The sequence below is a fragment of the Pelecanus crispus genome, chromosome 6 (genome assembly GCF_030463565.1).
Source record: "Pelecanus crispus isolate bPelCri1 chromosome 6, bPelCri1.pri, whole genome shotgun sequence".
In the NCBI taxonomy this organism is placed as follows: domain Eukaryota; kingdom Metazoa; phylum Chordata; class Aves; order Pelecaniformes; family Pelecanidae; genus Pelecanus; species Pelecanus crispus.
This window is the reverse complement of record NC_134648.1, coordinates 17,229,344-17,252,233: the sequence shown is the minus strand read 5'-3', so window position 1 is coordinate 17,252,233 and position 22,890 is coordinate 17,229,344. Positions and strand designations below refer to the sequence as shown.

Genomic DNA, 22,890 nt, shown 5'->3' with positions numbered 1-22,890 from the left:
AGCACCTTCCTCAGCTGGGGCGGGCGGTGCTTCCCCCCGCCCTTCTGCCTCCCCCTCCGCCCCCCGCGGGGGGTGGCCCTCGCCCCCTCCATAAAGCGGGCGCCGGGCATCGCCGGGCATCGCTGGGCATCGCCAAGGTCCCGGCCATGCACCCCGCGCCCCGCCGCGACGGCCCGCTGGAGGCGGCGCCCTGCCCGCGGGAGGCTGCCGGCCAGGTGAGGGGTGCGGGCTCGGTGGGCTGCGAAGGGGAAGGGGGGGGCCGGTCCTGGCTTGAGGGAAAAATGTTGCTTCTCCCAAGCTTCTGCCGCCTCGCTGTCGCCGTCTTCGGAGCGGTGGTTTTTGGGGGGGAAAAGGGGAGCGTTCTGGCGCCGGTCAGCTGGAGAGCTGGTTGCCTTGTTGTAAACCACTCGGTTTACAATGAACTAATTTCATTATTTTGTAAGGCAGATTATCTTCTTAATCTGAAAGATAAATGGGAACGTTTTGATAAAAGATAGGTAGCTGCCCTGAGGTGCAGCTCTGGCATCGCTGGGAGTGCGCAGGGCTGCTGGCATTGGGATGGGACAGATTCGTGCTGCTCTTTCTGGACAGAAGGGGGAAGAAAGTGGCAAAATTCAAATGTGAGCAGGTGAAATTAAAGTGGAACGAAAGTAACTTGATGACCTCTAAAGGTCCCTTCCAACCCAAAGCATTCTATGATTGTATAACTTCTGGTGCATCATTGCTTAGAAGATAGAGGGTGTGATGTACCCCAGAATAATCCACTGCTAGATTACCTCATGTTACAGTGTGAATATGCTTAGTACATCAGAGAAGATGAGATAAAATCAGCTCTTATGTGTTGGCCACAGTTATTGATACTGTACAGTTTAAAATGTCAGTAAAATTCCTTCCAAAAACAAGAACGCTGACTGTAATGGAGTAAAGTTTCACAAAAGATTATTTTGCTGTATCCCTCAGATCTCTGGAAGCCAAATAAACTGTTCAGCACAGCTTTCAGTTTGGTGTCTGAGAACTAAACCTAAGGAAGACCTTCAGTGTGGCTGAAAAATGTCCCTGTAATGGACATATCTTGTCGTGGTCACGCATAAGATCAAGTCTTCATCCTTCCCTACTAAGAAGTGTGTCAAAAGGACAGTGAGAAACTAAGCAGCTACTTAGAGGGAGGAGGATATAAAATGCCTGTTGAAACTTTTTATCAAGTACAATTAATGGCAATCTGTATCAAATACTTTTTTTTTTTTTAAATATTTTTGGTTTTCAGTTTATGGCTCTAAAATGTAATTTCATTTAGACAGGTATATTTGGACAACTTTAAATTTTGGCTATCCATTAATATAAAGAATTAAAGCACAAAATATACACCCTCGAATATCTGTCTCAGAATATTCTTTGGGAGGGAGGAGAAAGGGAAGGTAATTGCTATGGGCTCCAAAAGGAGCCGTCTTTAACCAGAAGACACCTAGATATCTATCTAAATAAGGGCTTTAGAGTATCCCTGTGTTTGTGTATTTTCATTTAGACTTGAGTCAGGTTGATGGGAAATCAGTTAATTATTTGCATCATTAATAATAAGCATCAATGCAATATTAATTTCCTCCACCTCCAAAAAGCTCAAAGGTGTTACTGTGCAAAGGAAAAGTGTCAGAGTTATTAGAGCTGGTTACTGATACAGAATAAAATGAAAGTGAAGGTGCAGCTGTTGGAGAGGAATTATGTTTGCATTCCCATTTTCTCTTGTTGTATTGCACCAGAATGGTTGCTTCGTTAATGCAGACCTGTTTTCAGTCAACTTGTTTAATTGAAAGCCAAAGGTTAATGTTGGGTTAGGGTTAAAGGTGTAAGTGGTGTGTGTTTGGCATTGTAGGCATCTGAATTTCTCTATTGCAACTTTTTTCAAATTCATAAATTGGAGGTAATTTTTAGAATTTAATGTAAGAACACACTGCATTTTGTTGTATTTTCTTCATTAGTCTCTTAAACATATTGCTTTACAAATGTTAGCTGAGCTAGCAAAATACAAAACAACATTAGTCTTCAATGCATGTAGCTTGTCCTAACTGTGCACTTTATAACATCTCATGCAACTATGCCAAATCTCATAAGCTGATTTTTCTTAAGTCAATGATCCTGAATGTGGAATCAAGCCAACATGCTGCATATAAGCCATATATGTAAAAGAGCCCATCAGTTTTTTGCCTTCAAAGACCACCATCTAACTCTATTTGTAACAGAGACTTCTTTGCACCCAGCTTCTTCTACAGCGGTATCATCTGAGTAGGATTTGGCTCACGCAAATGGCTATCTCTGCACTTGAGACAACAACCAATAACCTGTATGTAATTGTGGGGTTATTAGATTTTTTTTTTTTTTTTTTTCTTCTCTGCTTGGAGTACCCCTGCTCAGTGTCTGTTCTTGGCTCTTGTGATGCTGATCTGACGCTTGCTGAAGCAAGCTGTGAAATCTGCAGGCTGCTCAGCAGAACCTGGATTGGGCCCCGTCACCCATTTTCAGCAGAGAAGTTGATGTCTGGACTCAAGTTGATGAAGATCAGTGGCTTTGCTGGAACTGAAACAGTGTGATGGACTGACAGTGTTGTCCAGGCTCATAATATGACACAATGACAACTCATTAGAGATGGGGACCAAGTCAGAAATCCAGTGATTATATTTCCATGAGCACCAGTGGGCTTGGAGCAAGACCCCTTCCATGGGATACCACCTCTGCACCCTAAAGAGCTCACAGCTAGTAACGTGCTTGAAACCTTTCTTAGAACAGCATCAAATATCTGCTTTGTTGTAAACCACTCAGTTTACAATGAACTAATTTCATTATTTTGTAAGGCAGATATCTTCTTAATCTGAAAGATAAATGGGAATGTTTTGATAAAAGATAGGTAAAATCTGTTTTTTATCTTTAAACTTGCCTGTTATAGATAGAAATGCTTAGCTGTACAGCATTATCCATTTCAAAGAGGTTGAAGTTGGAGAGACTGTAGAAGGAAATCAACAGAACTGCTGCATTTTGATTCCATTTTTATTTTTGCTCTTTCCATTCCTGCTGAGTTGTCACCAGATAGTCATATCTTTAAAAACTATGTCAAATCAAAAAGTAATTCTAAATAGCAATAATGTGCCTTCATTGTTCCTCTCCTCTTTCTCACCAACTCCTTCAGAAACCTCACCTTTTTTGTTTCTTTTTGTGAGGTTTGAAGACATATGAGACACAGCCTCTGCTTCTAAGCCTTTTATTTTTTCTTTACTTTGCATTTTCTGCATTCTTAATTGTTTCTATATTATCTCTATTTATGGCCTGGCTATGTGTGGGTAAGAATATGGTCTGTGATATTCACTGATTTCAACACAGTCAGGAGTGTGATCACTAGTAATGTACAGAACCACGTGGTCCTACAGTGTTGGTTGTCTGAAAATTTTTAATGTGTGATTTGTGTGATAAAGGTTTGGCATGTGAATTAGGGGACCCGACAGATGGAATAGCTTGGTTGTGGTTGATCAGAGTGGGACTGTATAGCTAACAGATTCTGGTCAGCACAACGTTTTAACTCCTTAGTTTTTTTCTCCTTTCTCTGTAAAAGCAGTACTTTACAGTTATGTAATAAGAGAAAGGCAAGGATTTTTCAGTTCTGATCCATCTTTTCCTACCTATATCCAGCAGGTTTTGGATTATTCCCTTTACCAATGTTCATAGAACTTGCTAAGAAGTATTTTGTTCAACTTATTATTTCTGCTGACATCTTATAGCTCCTCGCCCCCCCCCCTCCAAATACCAATGATAATTATAAACTATACTCTGAAAACATTTTCTGCATCCTAGAGAATGACTAAAGATGTTTATAAAATCATGCAACTGGAAAAAAAGAAATCTCAGTATTTCATCCTCAGCTCTCACAGATTCTATGTGTGCCTAACTTTGTGCCCGTTATTGTGTAATGATTTAATTGGCACCTTTCTTTTTGTGGTTGATCAGTCAAAGCACGATATTACCCCAAGACAAACTGAAATGTAAAACTTTACGCTTTTTACACTACTAGCCATTCAAAAAAATCTTTGTTTGTCTGCATTTAGTTAAATAAGTCAAATTACACGATAATTGAAGATAATAAAGAGAATGAAGACCATGCATCTGAAAGAGGAAGAACAGCCATCATTTTTTCCTTGAAGAATGAAATCGGAGGACTTGTAAAAGCATTAAAACTCTTTCAGGTATGTAATAATCACATTGCTACAGCAGCTCTGTGTTTTTAAATTGTAAGGATAGTTTTGGAACACGCTAGAATTAATGACACCTGTTTATTAAGGATGTGATTCCTAACCTGGCTCCCCCTTTGCACCCAAAATTACCCACAAAGGCAAATTTATAGAATCGTTTAGGTTGGAAAAGACCTTTAAGATCATCCAGTCCAGCCATTAACCTAACATTACCAAGTCCACCACTAAACCAATTAAGGGTAGAGTAGCAATTTTGTGTTTCCTGGCTTGGTGGCTGGATTATTTTTAATGAAAGTAAAAACTAGGAATCATTAAGGTTGGAAAGGATCTCTAAGATCATCAGTCCAGCCATCAACCCAACACCACCATGTCCACTAAACCATGTCCCAAAGTGCCACGTCTACCCGTTTTTTGAACGCTTCCAGGGATGGTAACTCTCTGGGCCACCTCTCTGGGCAGACTGTTCCAATGCTTGACTACCCTTTCCATGAAGAAATTTTTCCTAATATACAATCTAAACCTCCCCTGGCACAGCTTGAGCCTATTTCCTCTCCTCCTATTGCTAGCTACTTGGGAGAAGAGACCAACACCCACCTCACTACAACCTCCTTTCAGGTAGTTGTAGAGAGCGATAAGGTCTCCCCTCACCCTCCTCTTCTCTAGGCGATACAATCCCAGTTCCCTCAGCTGCTCCTCATAAGTGTGCTCCCGACCCTTCACCAGCTTTGTTGCCCTCCTCTGAACATGCTCCAGCACCTCAATGTCCTTCTTGTAGTGAGGGTCCCAAAACTGAACACAGTATTCCAGGTGTGGCCTCATCAGTGCTGAGTACAGGGGGACAATCACCTCCCTGCTCCTGCTGGCCACACCATTCCTGATACAAGCCAGGATGCTTTGGCCTTCTTGGCCCCCTGGACACACTGCTGGCTCACGTTCAACCGGCTGTCAACCAACACCCCCAGGTCCTTTTTGGCCAGGCAGCTTTCCAGCCACTCTTCCCCAAGCCTGTAGTGTTGCATGGGGTTGTTGTGACTGACGTGCAGGACCCGGCACTTGGCCTTGTTGAACCTCATACAGTTGGCTTCGGCCCATCGGGTCCAGCCTGTCCAGGTCCCTCTGCAGGGCCATCCTACCCTCAAGCAGATCGACACTCCCACCCAGTTTGGTGTCATCTGCAAACTTACTGAGGGTGCACTCAATCCCCTCATCCAGATTGTTGATAAAGATGTTAAACAAGACTGGCCCCAAAACAGAGCCCTGGGGAACACTGCTCGTCACCAGTCGCCAACTGGATTTAACTCCATTCACCACAACTCTCTGGGCTCGGCCATCCAACCAGTTTTTACCCAGTGAAGAGTATACCCGTCCAAGCCATGAGCTGCCAGCTTCCCAAGACAGCCTCCGACCACGACATCTCCCACGAGTCCTTCTCTGTTTGTAAACAGCAGGTCAAGTGAGGCACCTCCCCTGGTAGGCTCACTTACCAGCTGTGTCAAGAAGTTATCTTAATATGCCTAGGAAATTAGATGCTGGCTGGCTAAAAATCTTCACAAAATGTATCATCTGCACCTACTAAAGACTGAGAAAGTTTTGTCTTTTCCCCTCATGAATGGCACTCATTGCTTCTACTGCATATAAGAGGTGGGTCTGAAGCTCCTGCCAATGGCAGGTAGACACTTGGGGTGCTGACCCACACCGGGTTGAGTCCAGTGCCCTTGTCACCCTGCCCAGCAGGACTGAGGGTGACAGAGGAACTGCAATTGCACCACGGCCCTCCTTTGATTGCTGGGCAGGTATTGCGCAAGGGATGTGCACATTGCCACTGCACTCTGTCATCTGGCCCTGCATGGTTTAGCCTGGGGTTTTCTCTGTGTTCCTGATGCAAGACATACGATTAAATAATTTTTCAAATAAAAGAAAAGTGAAATGTATGCCCTGAAAACTACTGCTTTTAAATCCCTTGCTTGTGAGAGAATTATATGGTGACTTGATTGGCATTTTGGTGAATTTCCCCAGACCCTGTTGCTAATCAGTTTCCTATAGGAGGGATGAAAGAAAAAGGTCTATGAATTTAAACCTCCCGACTGTGTCTTTCTGTGCTTCCTGAATGTAAATGAAATTAAAAGAACACAGGTTCTCTTTCATTTTTCTTCTGAATGGGAGGCTTTTTAAAATCAAACCATTTTTCCCTGCCATCCAATAAGCAAACTGCTATCAAGAGATCTAATTAACTAAAATAGCTTCACATGGGTAGTGAATATTCGTTTGAAAAACAAATTCTAGTTTTTAGTCAATCCGTTTGCAAACATTACTTCTTACAAAACAGGAGAAGCATGTAAATCTGGTACACATTGAGTCACGGAAGTCCAAGAGACGAAATTCTGAGTTTGAGATCTTTGTGGACTGTGACAGTAACAGGGAACAACTGAATGAGATCTTCCAGCTCCTGAAATCCCATGTCAACGTTGTCTCTGTGAATCCAACAGAGCATTTCAATGTCCAGGAAGATGGTAAGTACCAAAGGCAGTTCTGATGAAAACGCACTTCTCTCTGTGTGTCCACATCTGTATTTGCGTGGTGTTTTCAATCAGTAGCTACCAGATTTATGCTTCTGTGTTGTGAATGAGTGTAGTTTGGTTGATACGAGCAGGGCTGTGTTGGCTGGTGTCACCCAGGAATACGAGCTGTTTCAGGCTGGTGCAAATTGCATGTCTGTTATCTGTGCTCCTGTCCCTTCTCAGCACAGCATAACTGGCACGAATGGGAGTCCCTGCACCTGCGCCGGCCAATGCTGGCAGGTAGGCAAAGTCTGAATGCAGGGCTTGGCTAGGGACTGTACACTGTGATGACAGAGGTATAATACTGACAGATCCCGGTTCAGTTCAGACATTGGTGAGAGCGGGAGATGGATTCTGCAATTTTTCTCATGTAGCTCTTTGTTTAAATTTTTCTTTTTTTTTCTTTTTTTTTTTTTTTTTTACTATTTTTCATGACGGTTACTTATATTAGTGTGAAAGAGGTGCCTTTTGACTTCAGGATGCTTCATGTCCTGTTTACCTTTGCTTCTAGTTAAAGAGATGCCTAAAGTTCAGGGCAGCAGAAGTCGGTCCCATGTATTTTTCAGCCACTGTGCTTGGCACAGGCTGGTAGGTTGGGGAAGGTGAGATCTGGTGTCTCTTGGATAAAAATGGCTTACTTTAGTCTTAAGTAAGGGGAATTTCAATCTAAACATTCCCCCTGTCCTTTTTAAGACAACTGAAGAGCATCGGAGCAGAAAAGCAGTGTATTAACCACTCTACCAAGAGCTTGGTTATAAACTCTTTTGGGCTAAAAAAAAGAAGAAAAAAAAGTTAGTAGCAAAACTGTAATGGTGCATCTCTCTAAGTCTGCAGGGCTCAAATTGCCACCTCCTCTTCTTCTTCCCCACAACCGCTGCAGCAAAGCTGGATGCTTCTGAGGTAGATAACCACAGAGCAACGTTTATTTCCCATGGTCAGTAAAGCAGGATGGGAGGACTCAAACCTGCTCCTGCTCTGCCCAGGGACCACAGGCAAATCACTCCTCCGCTCCTTTGCATGCTTTGTACCCTAGAAGATTCACAGCAGTGTGTGCAAGGAAGCCTTGTCTCAGTGGGAGCCTCTATATACTACTCTAACATTAACAGTAGTAACAGTTAAGGGCTACAGAAACCCCATATTAACTGTTTCCTCCCCTGGACACTTTGGAGCTGGCTGTGCTCTGTAGGCAGACTGTGGCAGTGACAGAGGAGGAAGTGTGAGCCGTAGGCTGGTGCCAGATAGGCAGTGGACTCCCTTGTCTTATTCATGACCCTTTTAATTTATAGATTTCGCTTGTAACCACCATAGCCATACTTGAAAGTAGCATTTCCTCCCTCAGCATGCTCAGCGTTATTAATAACTTTGTGGATTCCATGCGTTCCCTAGACATGGAGAATGTTCCCTGGTTTCCGAAGAAGATCTCAGATTTGGATAAGTGTGCAAACCGAGTGCTGATGTACGGGTCCGATTTGGATGCTGACCATCCAGTAAGTATCTTTTCCTCTCCTATGCTCAGTCCTTAGTGAAAACGTACTTTGTGGAGCTTTAAAAAAATTGCAGCTTTTCCTCCTCCCTCTCCTTCCCCTCAACAGTGCCTCTGTGGGTCTGAGCACCCTCTCTTGGGAGTTTCGTGTTTTTTTCCTAGTTCAGGCAAGGTTGTCACTGAATTCAGCTCCCGTGCCTTTCTGCAAGGCTTACTTGTGCAAGGACTCCAGGTCTGGGCCCTGAGTGGTTGCACACAAATTTAAAAAAAAAGCAAAACTGTTGTGAGGCAGGTGTGGTTCCTCTTCTTTCTTTCTTCCTTAATATAAATGGAGCAAACAAATTGGTACTTGGGCAGTGCAAGTGGGCAATTGGTCCTGTAATTTAGAATAATCAAGCAAGTAACAAAGTTTGCGTAAATATCGATATGACTAAAATGAATCCTTGTCTTCTGAATATATAGTTGCATGCATAAAACCGTTGATCCTTACTTTGAATTGGAGTATTTGCTTAGTTCACAGTTATTAAACACTTCAGACTATAGCTATGAGGTTCCTGCCCTGTCATCTCATTCTTACACAGAATACTTTTATATTTCCCAACTGAAGAAATTTCAAGTGTCTTGTTTTAAATTATTTACTACAGTTTGGAAACTCATTTAACTTTGTTTTTCCCCTTCCCTCTCCCCCAGGGTTTCAAAGACAATGTCTATCGTAAGAGGAGAAAGTATTTTGCAGACCTGGCTATGAACTACAAACAGTAAGCTCAACTTCCTCCAGAATAAGCCTTCTGGGTGCTTTGAAATAATAGCAGAGTGGACTGGCAGGAGCGCACATTCCCTGGGCTCAGATCTCTCCGAGATGTGCTTGGCTCAGGAATCGGAGCAGGAGGGGTAAAACGCAGGGAGATGTGAGACAAGATTAGAAGGTAGATCTAGGCCATCTTACAGCTCCCCAGGCCTCTGATCAGTCTGGGGATCAACTCGTGGTTGCTTGGCCATTATGGCACCTGCAGCAGTGCTGATCCTCAGATGGGGCAGCGATGCCAGCGTGAGCTTCCTGCAGTGTGGTGCATTTGGACTCTGCGGTCCCTCCCCGTTTCTCTGGAAATGGGTGCAACAAAGGAAGAGGGTGGACAATGCATGTTGTACAGCTGCCTGTGCCAGGATGTACTGGCTTGACTAGGGCAGACTGGTCTCCTTTGCGAAGGAGAGGGAGGGGAGGCAAAATCCAATATATAGCCCATTAACCACTGAGTGTAAACTCTCTGGGCAGTTGTTAATACTAGAGTTTTCTTTCCTGGTTTAAACTAGTGCATGTGATGTGTAGATAAGAAGTTTTCTGTGAAAAGAAAGTTGAAGAGCTTCTGTCTTTAGAGCTGCTGCTTGGGGGAGGGAGCTCTTAAAGCACTAAGAGTTTCATAGCCCAGTGCTGTAAATCATTTTAGAGTCATTCTATGATTCTATGAAATTCTTTCTAAACGTGATTTTCACGTTGCTGTTGCCTGCTTGAATTTAGATGCCAAGTTCCTCAATTGGAAATGACCTAGAAAGGGTGGGTATCTAGAGCTCTGTTGCACTGTGTATTAATGCAACTGGTTACCACACAACAGAGCTGGTTACTGTTAATGTGTTGTTAACAGAGATTCCCTTGGGAAAGCATCTGCCATGCTCAGTGTAACACTCCCGTAGCTTTCAGTGGGCTTTAGGTCACACCCTTGCTATAATCCACTTTAATCAAGATCCCGAGGGCTCAGTAGGAGAGATGGACTACAATTAATATGTTCAGACAGACACTTGTTTCCTCTGCAAAGAAGCATGATTTTACCTAATGTGTATATTTAGCTGCTTCCACATGTTGTGTTATTAATTTAGGGAATTCTCTTTTTCTAAAAGAAATCAAAAAGTTAACAGAAATTAATTGTAGACAGGGAAAAGGGTGTGTTCTCAGCCTCTGAAGCTCTAAAGGTTTTGCAGGTATTTTAAATGTTACTCTCAGCATTAAACACCTAAAAAATGGTTTACAGGACCAAAGCTTTCAGGCTCCAGTGAGGTCAATGCAAAGATTCCTGTTAGTTGTTTTAGGTGGAGAAGAGAGCAAGCTCTTTGACTAAAGGGTCTCCAGGGCGTAGACCAGATCTCGCTGTATATTTGACAGTGCTGAATGCGATAGGGTCTTAACCCTGACCAGGTATCACAGCCATATAAATGTTAAATAATAATAATCATAATAGTAAGTGAGTGAGTCATCTGTTATTAGCCATTTACCAAGGAATGTCCTTTTTTCCTCTCCCCCTTGTAGTGGTGACCCAATTCCCAAGATTGAATTTACTGAGGAGGAGATCCAGACTTGGGGGACTGTGTACCGAGAGCTTAACAAGCTTTACCCAACTCATGCCTGCAGAGAGTACCTTAAAAACTTACCCTTGCTCACCAAACACTGTGGGTACAGGGAAGACAATATCCCCCAGCTGGAAGATGTGTCCCGCTTCCTGAAAGGTAATGTACTAATTTTCTTACACAAAAAGGAACTAAGGTCTGTTGCAAATCACGCTGCTATTATATGGGCATAAAAAACTATCCTTGGTCACTTTTGCTTGTATTCATTCTGGTCCTTCAAGAGGCCTTTTGCCATCAGTGTTTTAATGTATTGTGTCTTAAACATATGCAAACAGTGACATTTGAGGGGCAATGCCACTGCTGAAGAGATAATGAGTATTGGCTACAGATACCTAGCTGTATTGTGTTGGCCTGTCTAGGTATGAAATCATAGGAAATCCACCTATACAGAGGTAGGGACATGTTTACTAAATGTTGGTCATTCTCAGGCTTAGGTCTAATTTTTCTAATCACACCTAATTTTCTCAAATGCTCTTGAGCCAAGGTAGTGCTGTGGCTTTTACTCCAGTTGTAGCAGGAAAGGTGACAACATTTTGCAGTTCTACACTAAACTAATGTACAATTTCTCCGTTCCTTTTCAGAGCGCACAGGTTTCACCATTCGCCCCGTTGCTGGATATCTATCGCCTAGAGACTTCTTGGCAGGATTAGCATTCAGAGTTTTTCACTGCACTCAATATGTTAGACACAGCTCAGACCCTCTCTATACACCAGAGCCGTGAGTCATTTAACCTTGGGGTAGAATTTGAAAGAGAGTGAGTTTTTAATTTTGTTGCCCAGAGCCAAGCTACTTAAAAGCTGTTCAAGAACAGCAGCGAGAAAACTTTTTTCTTTTTAAGGTGCTGAAGTAATGAAGTTTTAGAATGCTCAAGTGCCACCTTCATAAGTACGGGATTGTCAAAAGTACAGCGTGTTATTGGAGAGCTCTTACTGATGTCATTGTGCGCAGAGTTAGTTTAATATTCAGTTGCCTCATAAATGTGGAGCTCAGATGTTAATTTTAGACAGCTTAATTTGAAAGTCTGAGTTTATATACTTATGTAGAGCTGGTATGACCTGCTCAATTGCTTTCAGCTAGACATGATTGGCACTTTTCTGTCTTTTGGATATTAAATAGTTTAACACAAGACATTGTATCTGTTCAGTGGTGCTGCTTTTTTCACTCTACCAGGAAGACAGATCATGAGATTTCTTGTTTTGCTTCTTTTTCCAGTGATACCTGCCATGAGCTCCTAGGCCACGTCCCTCTTTTGGCTGAACCCAGTTTTGCTCAATTCTCCCAGGAAATTGGTCTTGCATCACTTGGGGCATCAGATGAGGCTGTCCAAAAACTGGCAACAGTGAGTGTTTCAGTGCCTGGTGATTCCATTGAAAGCTTTGTGCTTTACTAGGCTGATTCCACTCCCATCGAATAAATTTGGAGCTTCATATCAACCTTAGCCACACCAGCTGCTAGACCTATGTGTTTCACTGGCTCTTGGCTTTTAGAGCATATAACAATTTTCCATGCTAGGAAAAAAATACATTTTAAGGTTGATATGATTGGTATTTTTCTTCACTTGGCTGTCAAGGAAGGGTGCAACTTCTGGTGGTAGATCACTTCTTCCAGATTGAAATTCTGTGGTCTGTTTCTTCCAAACAAAATCTCTTTACTTCTGGGAACATGATCCAGTGATTTTAAAAGTAATCGATTTCTTTAATGTGTAGAATGAATTGAAATGATACGGTCTTTTCCCTGAATGTGGTGAGCACTAGCATTAGATACTTTTCAGCCAAGAAATTCAAATAATATAAATAAATCTTATTTCCTGGATATCAGTTTCTGGGTGCTTTGGCAAAAATATTTTAAGATGAAAATTAAATTTAGATGAAAAAGAATTGATGCCAGTTATGAAAGAACTGGTTTGCTGATATGTTAAAAATATTTTTTCTCACCTGGTGTAGCTAGTGGTAAAATTTCGATTACTCTCAGTGGGAGCAGAATTAAGCCATCTATGAAAGTAGCGTTCCTGCCCATATACCTGCAGAAATCCTGAAATCAAGCAAACTAAACATCTTTAATTTTACAGGCCACTAAGCAAATGAGGAACAAACTGTAGTGGGCTAATATTTTCACTCACTTACAGAGATCCTCTCTATCCAGTGTTTCTTTTAAGCTGAAGCCATCATGTCCTGACAATATTTCCTGAAACAGACTTAGGTCTCCGTGTTCCTATTGACATGAACAGCTTCTAGCCTATTTGGGTGATCTGTAGTATCAATCTTTCTTATGAGAAAAGTGCAATCCTGTGGTTCTTCACCTTTCCATTCTGGCTTCCCTCCTGTTTAAATATCTGAGAAGGATAACCAAGTGATGACTGATATTTGCAACCATTCGACACTACCTACAGATAGAAATGCCCCTATCTAGTTCACCACAGCATCTTTGCTGAAGGCTGAATTATTTTACTCCCTTCTCTGTTTCAGTGCTACTTCTTTACTGTAGAGTTTGGCTTGTGCAAGCAAGAGGGACAGCTACGAGTTTATGGGGCTGGCTTGCTCTCTTCAATCAGTGAGCTCAAGGTAAGAATATCTACTGCTTGTATACCTCTTTTCTTTCTTTGTACCTGATTATTATTGTCACTGTTTTGCCCTGTTTTTTATGAAGTATAATTCTAAAAATCCTTATTTTGAAAGCTCTTAGATACCTACTAGACTTTAAGTAAATTCACTGTGGCAGTAATGATGGGACAGTCTGCTTTTGGATATACGCTGAGCAGCTTCCACATCTTTTGCAGGAAGCATTAGATGATTGGTATTTCTTAACATTAGGTTCCAAGTAACTATTTTCAGAATAAAGCTCTGCTGGTTTAACCAGATTCTGAAAATAATTGCTCTTGTTTACACAAGCCTTGTGTCTGAGGAATCCCTTTTTTGACCCAGATTGCCAGAATATGACGGTTCAGAGTTAGTCCTTTTGTTAAGCTTTGACTGCTGTTCATCTGCAGATAAAAATTTTAAGAAGCAATGCACTGAATATGGTCTCACTTAATCTTTTTTTATTCACTCTACCTCATGTCATCTTCCTTGTGGATTATTTGGGTGGTGATGCTCCTCTGACACTTAATAACACATTATGTTACCAGCACTCGCTCTCTGGCAGTGCCAAAGTCAAGCCTTTTGATCCAAAGGTCACCTGCAAGCAAGAATGCCTCATTACAACTTTCCAGGAGGTTTACTTTGTTTCTGAAAGTTTTGAAGAAGCAAAGGAAAAGATGAGGTACAAATTTTTTTCCCTTGTCTATAATAACAGGCTTGATTTCATGCATCTCTCAGTAGCAGCACCAAACGCTTTTATTCTTACCACAGTTTTATAATTATCTTTCATGGTGTTCGAAAGCCGAGATTAGTATTTGCTTGGTCTTCCGTGTACTGGGTGGGAAAGATGATGAACTATATAACAATTACAACTGTTTTTAAGGAAGTAGTTTAGAGAAGTGGTTATTGATACTGACTGCATACAGAGGATGCATTTGTGTTTTGTTTATAACTCCCTCTCTTTTTTTACTTGAATAGAGAGTTTGCAAAAACCATCAAGCGCCCATTTGGCGTGAAGTACAATCCATATACTCAAAGCGTGCAGATCCTGAAAGACACGAAGAGCATTGCCAGTGTGGTGAATGAGCTACGTCATGAGCTGGACATTGTCAGCGATGCCCTCAGCAAGATGGGCAAGCAGCTGGAAGTTTAACACCCCATCAGCAGTGCGGTGCACTCGGCAACTCTTTTCCCTACTGATTTCTTTCTAGGCATGTTATGTGTTGTATGCAGAAATCTCTCCTTTACAAATGGAAGAGTGAATGGCCCATAAGATAATCACTTTTTCTTGTTTCTCTGTGTAAAGTCCCCTAGAGAATGTATTTCTCCATCCCCCTTGGATAAAAAAGGCCCAGAGTTGCCTTTGAGAAGCTGGTGGGAGAGTAAAGAAATTGCTAGACTGGAGCAAAAATGTGGTCTGTGGATCAGGGCTGGGATCAGATGCTACAGAAGGTGGCTTGTGGGGCAAAAATAGAATAATCGCCACAGGCAAATGTCCATTTCTGGCTCTAGTAGTCTACGCTACTAATCCGATAGCATTGCAGACTTTATAGTGTAGAAACTATAGTGATCAGTCCTTCTATGTCTGTGCTACTAAGTTTAAAACTTGAATGATTACAACACACGCATCAGGATGCAAATAGCTGGAGGTTCACCATGATAAAATTGAGGGGAGATATCTTGCTTTCAAAGGGATCATTCTTGCCCCCCAAAGAATTTCAAATGGTGCTGTTTGACGTGCTTCTAGTATAAGGCAGAGATACAGAGATGTTGCATGAAATCCTAGTTCTGTTTATTTTAAGAGATTGCTATTGGCTCAGAGTCAGGATTTTTGTTGCTGTCCTTGATATTGGACCTGAGGGAAGACCTTTCCTTATGGAAATACCATTTGCCTTTTTCCTGATTGAATTAATTTAGCAAAAAATATAGCAAGCCATCAGGTACTGCCTTAGCAGAAAGCCTAAAACCATTTCCAAGTTACAATTTAATATTCAAAATAGTTTCATCGGTTCTGAAATAACACCAAAGTTTTAAAATAACAGCCAAAATTCATAGTCTAGTCTGGCTTTTTGTAAGATTAAGTATTGTATTGATTGCTCGGTCACTTTATTGATCTGCACAAGCTGCACAAAGATACATTTTGTTTCTTCTTTACTAGGCCTGAACACCTTGATAGGGAATGAAGCAAATGATACCTGAAAGGCCCAAGCATTTAATAGGAATTCTGTGGCTGTGAATGCAACAAACTACCTTGTAGCATAAAGTATATCTAATTCCAGAGGGTGGGAAGCAGTGTCCTGCTGTATTGTCTTTATCGCATAGTAGCAAACTTCCCAGTTTTCAGAGCTCCGTAGTTTCAAGCATCCTGCATAGCTGTACAAAGCTGCGCTGGCTGCTGTTTCTGCCGACCCTGCCAATGAAATGGAATATACGTACGGGATATGTGACATCTGAATGGAAGATCTGTGATCTGCAGGGTGCATTTAATAGCACGCTAGGCACTGATTCTTCACAGGCAGAGCTTATTGGGAAATCCAGAATTTGTAGCTGTGAAGGTTGCTGGAAAAATGGACTAAAATCTTAAATACATTGGAGATGCTAGTCCAGGATTTTGAGAACTTGAAAGGACTTTCATGAACGTCTGTGCTTGAAAATCGGTTTGAGTTTCAAACGCTTTCTAGTAGGCCACACCTGCTCCATAAGCAATCGCTGGCCCAATCTTTCCAAATATATCCGCTGTTTAAATCAAGTGTCGATGATTTTTTTTTTTTTCTGTGACTATTAACCCACAATAGCTATATTTTTTTTTTTAAAGAACATTTAAGACATAGAAATATGGTCTACAACATTTACTGCTTACATTATACTTTAGAAAGACAAAGCTCCTAAAATCTATTTTGAAGAAGAAACCTTTTAGGTGGTTTCTTCTAAGTGAGGGAGGATCTATTTTGTCTGCTTCTGTGATAACACTTAATATTCAGCTGTATTTTTAAAAATGTTGGGATTATTATGTTGAAATATACATAGATCTGTGTTACTTCAAATCTTTGTCTGAACTGTGTATACATTTCAAGTAGGAAACCTGATACTTGCTAAATTAGCACCTAATTTCAAATACTTTGGAAAACCAGCGATTGTATCTTTATTTGCACTTGTGTAGCAAAAAAATTAAGTAAACTGCTAAAAGTAATAGAGAGAAGATGCATTTCCACGGTATAAACAACACGTATGTTTGGCTTGGCGCATCCAAACCTTCTGGCTCTGTAGAACAGTAATAATTTAAATATTTTAAACTATTGTGGAGGCTTTAAATGTCAATGAAATAAATGACTTGTTGGTAATTATTAGAAGCAAAACCCCCTTTTACTTCAGCACTGTAGCAATAAACACAAAGCACTCACTTCTGACTAAGGGTTTATGTGTTTTGTACTATGGTTCAGATACTCCACACATGTGACTTAAAGCCATTGGGAACTGTATGTATTTATTTGAGGAGCCACTTGTTTCACCCTCTTTTTTTTCTTTTTTAAAGGCTCAGTCTTTTTTTTCCTGTTGAAAGGGGTGTGTTGAGGAACAGTTTCCGAGGCCCTGGCCCCGGCGGGCGCTCCCCCCGCCGTCCGCGGGGCTCTGTCAGCGCCGGGACCGGGCGCTTGGGCTTTTTTGGGGAGGTTTTCGTGAAAGCGGCAGCCAGAGCCGGAGCCTGCCGGCGGAGCCCAGGTAACCGCGGCCCGGGGGGCCATCGGGACGGCAGGTGTTCGCCGCCACCGCCGCCCCCCGCAACGCTCCCGAGGGCTTTGAGGGGCTCAAGCGGTGTTCCCCGCCCCGGGCAGGGAAGGCCTCAGGCACCGCCGTAACAGCGCTCCCCACAGACGCCCCGGGGTGAGGCGGGGCCCCGCCGGGGCCTGCCCCCGCCCCGCCTCTTCCTCCCCGGCCTGCGGCGCGGCGGGAAGGGCGAGGGGCCGCCGGTGCCATGGAGCCGCTGCTCTTCGCGTGGGTAAGCGGGCGCTCGGCGCGGTGGGGGGAGCTGGGGCCTCCTTCTGCCCCGCGGCCGCGAGATGGCGGCTCTGCCCTCGCAGCAGCGCGGCCCTCAGGGGGGTGACGGGCGGGACGCGGCGCCCAGCTGCTCGCCCTCCCTCGGGCTGCTGTGGGGCTCGGGGGGCCGGGGCCCTGCGCCCTGCCGCCGGCCCTCGCCGCGCTTCGCTGGGGAAGGGCGGCCCAAGGTTCCCCCTCCCCGAAGGAAAAACAACGCTGTGGTAAAGTTGTGAGTCGCCCTCATGGCGGTTCATCGGCTCTTTGCCGCTTCGCGGGGAAGCCGGGAAGCTGAAGACTCGTCCTGCCGGGGCCGAGCCGTGCCGTGTCCCCTGGGGCCGGCGCGTCGCTCGCCTCCGCGCACAAGCCCCTGAGGGCTCGGCCACCCTCAACTGCGTGGCCCGCGGTGAGAGCCTGAGCTCTTCGGAAGAAGTAAGACTTTTTTTTTTTTTTTGTGGTTCATTAGAACCGTGATTTTACCTGCTGAGCAAGGGGCGGGGGGCGGGGATCTAAGAGCCATTAAATGGGTATCTCTCTTCCTTCTTAGCTCGTTTTGCTCTGCCGTAGTCATGTTTGGTAACAAGCTGTCAGTCTTGGAAGGGTGAAGGAAGATAGGTGCGTTAGCGTTAGGATAGACGCTTGTCTGTGGCTTGCAGTTCCTCAGGCACCTGTTTTCTTTCTCCACCTTGTCTCAGCTCGCCTGTTTTTGAAGACTTGAAAATTCATTGCAAGTTATAGGCTAAAATGAGAGTTTGTGACAAGCCTTCTGAAAAGAATTATGTTTTTTAAGTAGTAACGTGCTCTAAAACAGTCTACCAGTAGTAGTGACTGCGAGACAACAACTTGATCTGCCTGTTGAGCTCAAATCCTGACATCTCATCCCCCTGTTAACTATGGGCTGACGTGAGCAGCCAGATGCTTTTGCTTGAAATGATGTTGTTTCTGTAGGTACAAAATTGCTAAAAACCGTTGCTAATATGTCCTTTTAAGATACACCAGGTGCTGCATTGAGGGGCGGGTGGGGGTAAATAGAAAGCAGATAGGCAGGGAGAGCACAGGTGAGGTAGGGGAAGTCCCCCCTGGGGGTCACCAGCTGGGTACAATGTGGGCACTGAGTGTTGCTGTTCCTGCAATATGTGGGCTAGGAAAGTTACTGAATTCACCTTTGTGAATGAAGATTGCTGTTCAAACTGTTGGACACTTAATAGAGCTTAAATTGGCTAAGAAGTTCCCTGACACATTACCATGTTGTCAGTGGTTGCTTTCTATGATTGGTTTAGTGGCTATAATTTTGTACTTATAAATTTGTAATAGTTGTAATTGGTATGTTTTCATTTTGACCACTTTAAGTTAAAAGACTTAACTAATGAAGGAGAAGTGTTTCTGCTTTACTTGTTTAGGTTCCAGAATAAGATATCATGTCTTTCTGACCTCATTTTGGAGGTGGACTGCCAGAAAGCATTGGCATGAATAAGATCTCAGTGATGAGTGGGAATCATTAGCATTAAAATTAAACAGGTGGTAATCATCCTGATACTGAGGCTTTTCTTCTTAGTAACTGTTAGCCTGCAGTTAAAGTCTTACCAAGATATATTCCAGTGTGTTTCTCAAAATACGGGGGTTGCAAGGGCAGCCTTAATGACAGCAAACTTAGGATGGTCCTGGTCTGTAATTCTGGGGGTCCTGTGTGACAGCATTAAGAATGAAGATTGCCATTCGGGGGGATTTTCAGGAGCAAATACTCACAGGTTAACCTGTCTCCAGTAGGCTTGTTCGCTCTTAGGAGCAGATGTGTATCTCTTTTTGTTAACTTTCTAAAAAAATGTGTTATTTTTCTGTGTGTATTTGAAGGGTGCAAACAGCTATGGACAACTTGGTCTTGGTCATAAAGAGGATGTGCTGGTACCTCAGTCACTGAAAGATGTTTCCTGCAAATGTCAAGACATCAAAAGCATTACTGGCGGAGGGGGACATTCTGCAGTTATCACTGGTAAAAACATTGCACTTGTGAGGAGTGTATGACTTCTAAACACTTTTTTTTTTTTCCCCCCTCGTTTCCCTGTTGAGTTGGTGCTGCCACCTATCTGTGGCTTCTGTTTCTGAGCAAGTACCAGTTCTTAGTTGCAAAACAAGTTTCTCCCATGCCAGTTAACTCAATATTTTGGGGAAATTGGGGAAATTCCTGTTTTGCTTATCTTCTGTGGTTACTTTATGGCTATGGAAGGACTGTTTCTTAACCTGTTTCATATAACAGCTTTTCCTACAAAGTGGACAATTTTTCTGCATAGAGGATTGGGGGGGTGGGAGGGAGGAGTCAAGTGGGAGGTTATTCAGTCTTGAGAAGTTTTAAGGTAAGGAGCAGAACATCTGGTCTTTGAAAGGTTCTGCTGTATGCCATAGCTAGTTATGGGAAAGAAGGGATGCAGACAGATGTGAATGGGGTGAAAAACTTCATCATGGATCTTAGTGAGAGGTGCCTGTCTTACCGTATGGATTGTCTCCCTTGACAAACCCAATTCTCCCTAGCTGTGCTTATTCAGAGGTGTTTCTGATGCATCAGAAATACTGTTTCTCTTTTTGCTTGATTGTAGTGCCTAAAATGACACATGATCACTGTCATTATTTGTCACAGAATCTCATGGCAGGTACGCTTGTCTTTTTAGTCTGTGAAGTGGAACATGATTTTTTTGTTTTGTTTTGTTTTTTCTTCTAGGTGCGGGAGAACTCTTTGTATGTGGCTGTAACAAAGATGGGCAGTTGGGATTGAATCACACAGAGGATGTACTGCATTTTACTTTGTGCACTGCCCTGTCTGGCTTTTGTGTAAAACAAGTTGCCTGTGGCTGGGATTTTACAATCATATTAGTAGGTAAATCTGTCTCTGTAAGAGCTAGAGAAATATTTTGATGTAGAGAATACACTGAAAGCTCCATATTACCATTGCTTGTGTGATGCACAGGCACTCACAGGTTTTAAGCTACTTGCCTTGCAAACTAAATTAATCCATGTTCCTTGTATCCCAATGAACTTCTGAACATGATGTGTAAAACCAGAAGCCTGTGGCCTCAGGGACTTTGGGACGGGACACATTAGGTCCTTTTTTGTGCTGCTTGGCTGCAATATTTTGCTTGATAGAATGTTACAGTGCTTTGCTTTTGCTCACAGATTTACTGACCAGGCTCTAACACTTCATTTTGCAGGATCTGGCCTAGTTCTGTCCTGTGGGTCTAACTCTTTCGGACAGTTAGGAGTTCCTCAAATATCAAGTCCATGCTTGATTCCACAAAAGATTGAGGTAAAGATTTTAAAGAAATTGTGCTTCAGAGCTCTGTACTTTATATTGCTTCCAGCAACTTACAAAGGTTGTCTGACCTCAGGGGGCTTTAAGCAAGATTCTTCAACTATTTTTTATAGAGTCGGTCTGTTACAGTAAATGTAAAAAGTGAAGGACCAAAGATGGTCGTTGACCCAAAAGTGAGAAGCTAGGGCTGCTTTTCATGTTGTACGAAGAAGTTGCCCACTTCTAACAGAAAGCTGTCTCTTTCGCTAGGGATTATAACATTTCATAATGTATTTTGGTAACATCTGCAGAATGAGTCTGATGCTCAGATCATGTGAAGTGATACTAAAGGTAGTGAAACTGTGCTAATTTACCCCAGCCTCAAGTTTGCAAGATACTAGATATGTTTTGCTACATGAAGGGTATGTGTCTTCACTGTACTTTGTTGGAAGTTTTTGCTTAACAGCTCAAAACAAAATGAGCTAACAATAATCCACCCCTGAAAAAACCAAACTGCATGATGGAGTTCAACAAAGTTATCTTTTGATCTATTGCTCTTGTGCTTCTTGTGCAGTAGTTCTGTTTTTTAAGTACATGTTAGTTTTTTAAGTGTATATATAACTGTCAGAGTTTCCTCCCCTCAGATGAGGACTGTAGTATTATTTTTTGGCTGTAAAACCAGTTAGATAAAAATAAGCTTTGTCACCCCCAAAATAATAGAAATGTGAGAAAGTATGTAGCTGCAGGAAAACTAGGCCTGAGAGGATAAACTTTATCACTTTTGAGATTAAAATGACTTCTTTTGCATGTATAGGAACTGACAAGTACATTGACTCACTTCTTATCTAACCTCCAGTATTTACCAAACAATATCAACTTCCAAGGAGATAGAATGGAAAGGTAGATGACAATTTCTCTGTTGTCAAGTATCTTCAATTGTAAATGCTAAATGCTGGACTTTGACAGCATAGTTTATGTTGTTCCTGTAAGTCATATGGAAGTCTGTGGTGATATTTGTAGGTGAGGCACTGCTGAGTGTCAGTAGGGAGCTCAGAATGTAGCCCCAAATTAATTGCTTTAAAATGTTTTAAGTAGTAGGTACTGAGACTTCTGTGACATCAGAAAAGCTTTCCTGTTGTTGGTTATAAGCCTAACAGTTTAAATAAATTTCTCACAGGAATTCTAATTAATCCCTAATTTACACTATAGTTTCATATTTGGAGAACACTAATGAAACTCTCTTCCATCCACATGGCCTCTCATGTCTAATGAAAGCAATATCTTCAGAGCAGAAAGGATTCTCAGACCGGAAATTTAGCCTTGTGGCTCATGCCAGATATTCCTTTGCTTTTTTAATGTAGGAGAGTGTCGTGGTTTAGCCCCAGCCAGCAACCAAGCACCACGCAGCTGCTCGCTCACTCCCCCTGCCCCGATGGGATGGGAGAGAGAATCGGAGGAGTAAGAGTGAGAAATGCTCCTGGGTGGAGATAAGAACAGTTTAATAATTGAAATAAAGTAAAATAGTAATGATAATAATAGCAATACAATAATGATATTAATAATAATAATAATATACAAAGCAAGCGATGCACAATGCAATTGCTCACCACCCACCGACCGATACCCAGACAGTTCCCGAGCAGCGATCGCTGCTCCCCAGCCAACCCCCCCCAGTTTATATACTGAGCATGACATCATATGGTATGGAAGAGCCCTTTGGTCAGTTTGGATCAACTATTCTGGCTGTGCCTCCTCGCAGTTTCTTGTGCACCTGGCAGAGCATGGGAAGCTGAAAAGTCCTTGACTAGCATAAGCAGTACTTGGCAACAACTAAAACATCAGCGTGTTATCAACATTCTTCTCCTACTAAATCCAAAACACAGCCCTATGCCTGCTGCTAGGAAGAAAATTAACTCTATTCCAGCTGAAACCAGGATAGAGAGGAAGGACAGCTGATCCCCTAGGTAACCCCTAGTGAATAGGGGTTAACTCACCTGATGCTTCTGTATCCTTGACATTTCCTGGGAGCATCATTCTAGTATGGTGCCTTGAAAATGGTAGTACTGACAGTGCTAATCTGAATTTGTGTCCTCCCTGATGACGCGGACCATTCATTTATCTGGAATATTTTCTCTCTTGGTTTGTATCCTGTTAAATGCTTGGGCTTGATGCCATCTGTTTTAAATAGTGTTACATCTGTGAGAAGAATAATAAATTTGCAGAGTACTTGAAAGTGGAGAAGTGCCAGAATTGAAGTACCTTGTGCAAACTCAAGTCACTCATTTTATGCACGCGTGACTTGGTATAGTCTTCTTTTGCACAATCATATTGGGCAGCC

At 42.6% G+C, this 22,890-nt stretch overlaps 3 protein-coding genes across 3 annotated transcripts in view; 2 read left to right on the top strand and 1 right to left on the bottom strand.

The window, feature by feature from the left end:
• Positions 1-22,890, bottom strand: part of GTF2H1 (general transcription factor IIH subunit 1) — a 227,247-nt gene that overhangs the window by 85,282 nt on the left and 119,075 nt on the right. The window lies entirely within an intron of this gene.
• Positions 147-14,434, top strand: TPH1 (tryptophan hydroxylase 1). Its single transcript, XM_075712340.1, has 11 exons — positions 147-215; positions 4,086-4,223; positions 6,556-6,739; positions 8,174-8,274; positions 8,961-9,028; positions 10,570-10,766; positions 11,249-11,384; positions 11,880-12,006; positions 13,133-13,228; positions 13,792-13,925; positions 14,222-14,434. Exons 1-11 carry the CDS (start codon positions 147-149, stop codon positions 14,394-14,396), a joined length of 1,425 nt encoding a protein of 474 aa, XP_075568455.1. The 3' UTR covers positions 14,397-14,434.
• Positions 17,214-22,890, top strand: part of SERGEF (secretion regulating guanine nucleotide exchange factor) — a 161,162-nt gene continuing 155,485 nt past the window's right edge. The window contains 4 exon segments of the mRNA XM_075712343.1: positions 17,214-17,237; positions 19,124-19,262; positions 19,986-20,141; positions 20,473-20,567. Coding sequence (XP_075568458.1) covers positions 17,214-17,237; positions 19,124-19,262; positions 19,986-20,141; positions 20,473-20,567 — 414 coding nt within the window.

What these genes read in the sequence shown, in the direction of transcription:
- TPH1 (XM_075712340.1), top strand. Translation starts at nt 147, where the DNA reads ATGCACCCCGCGCCCCGCCGCGACGGCCCGCTGGAGGCGGCGCCCTGC. An exon ending in CTGGCTATGAACTACAAACA is followed by an intron (nt 9,029 to 10,569) that starts GTAAGCTCAACT and finishes TCCCCCTTGTAG; the next exon opens with TGGTGACCCAATTCCCAAGA. An exon ending in CCTCTCTATACACCAGAGCC is followed by an intron (nt 11,385 to 11,879) that starts GTGAGTCATTTA and finishes TTCTTTTTCCAG; the next exon opens with TGATACCTGCCATGAGCTCC.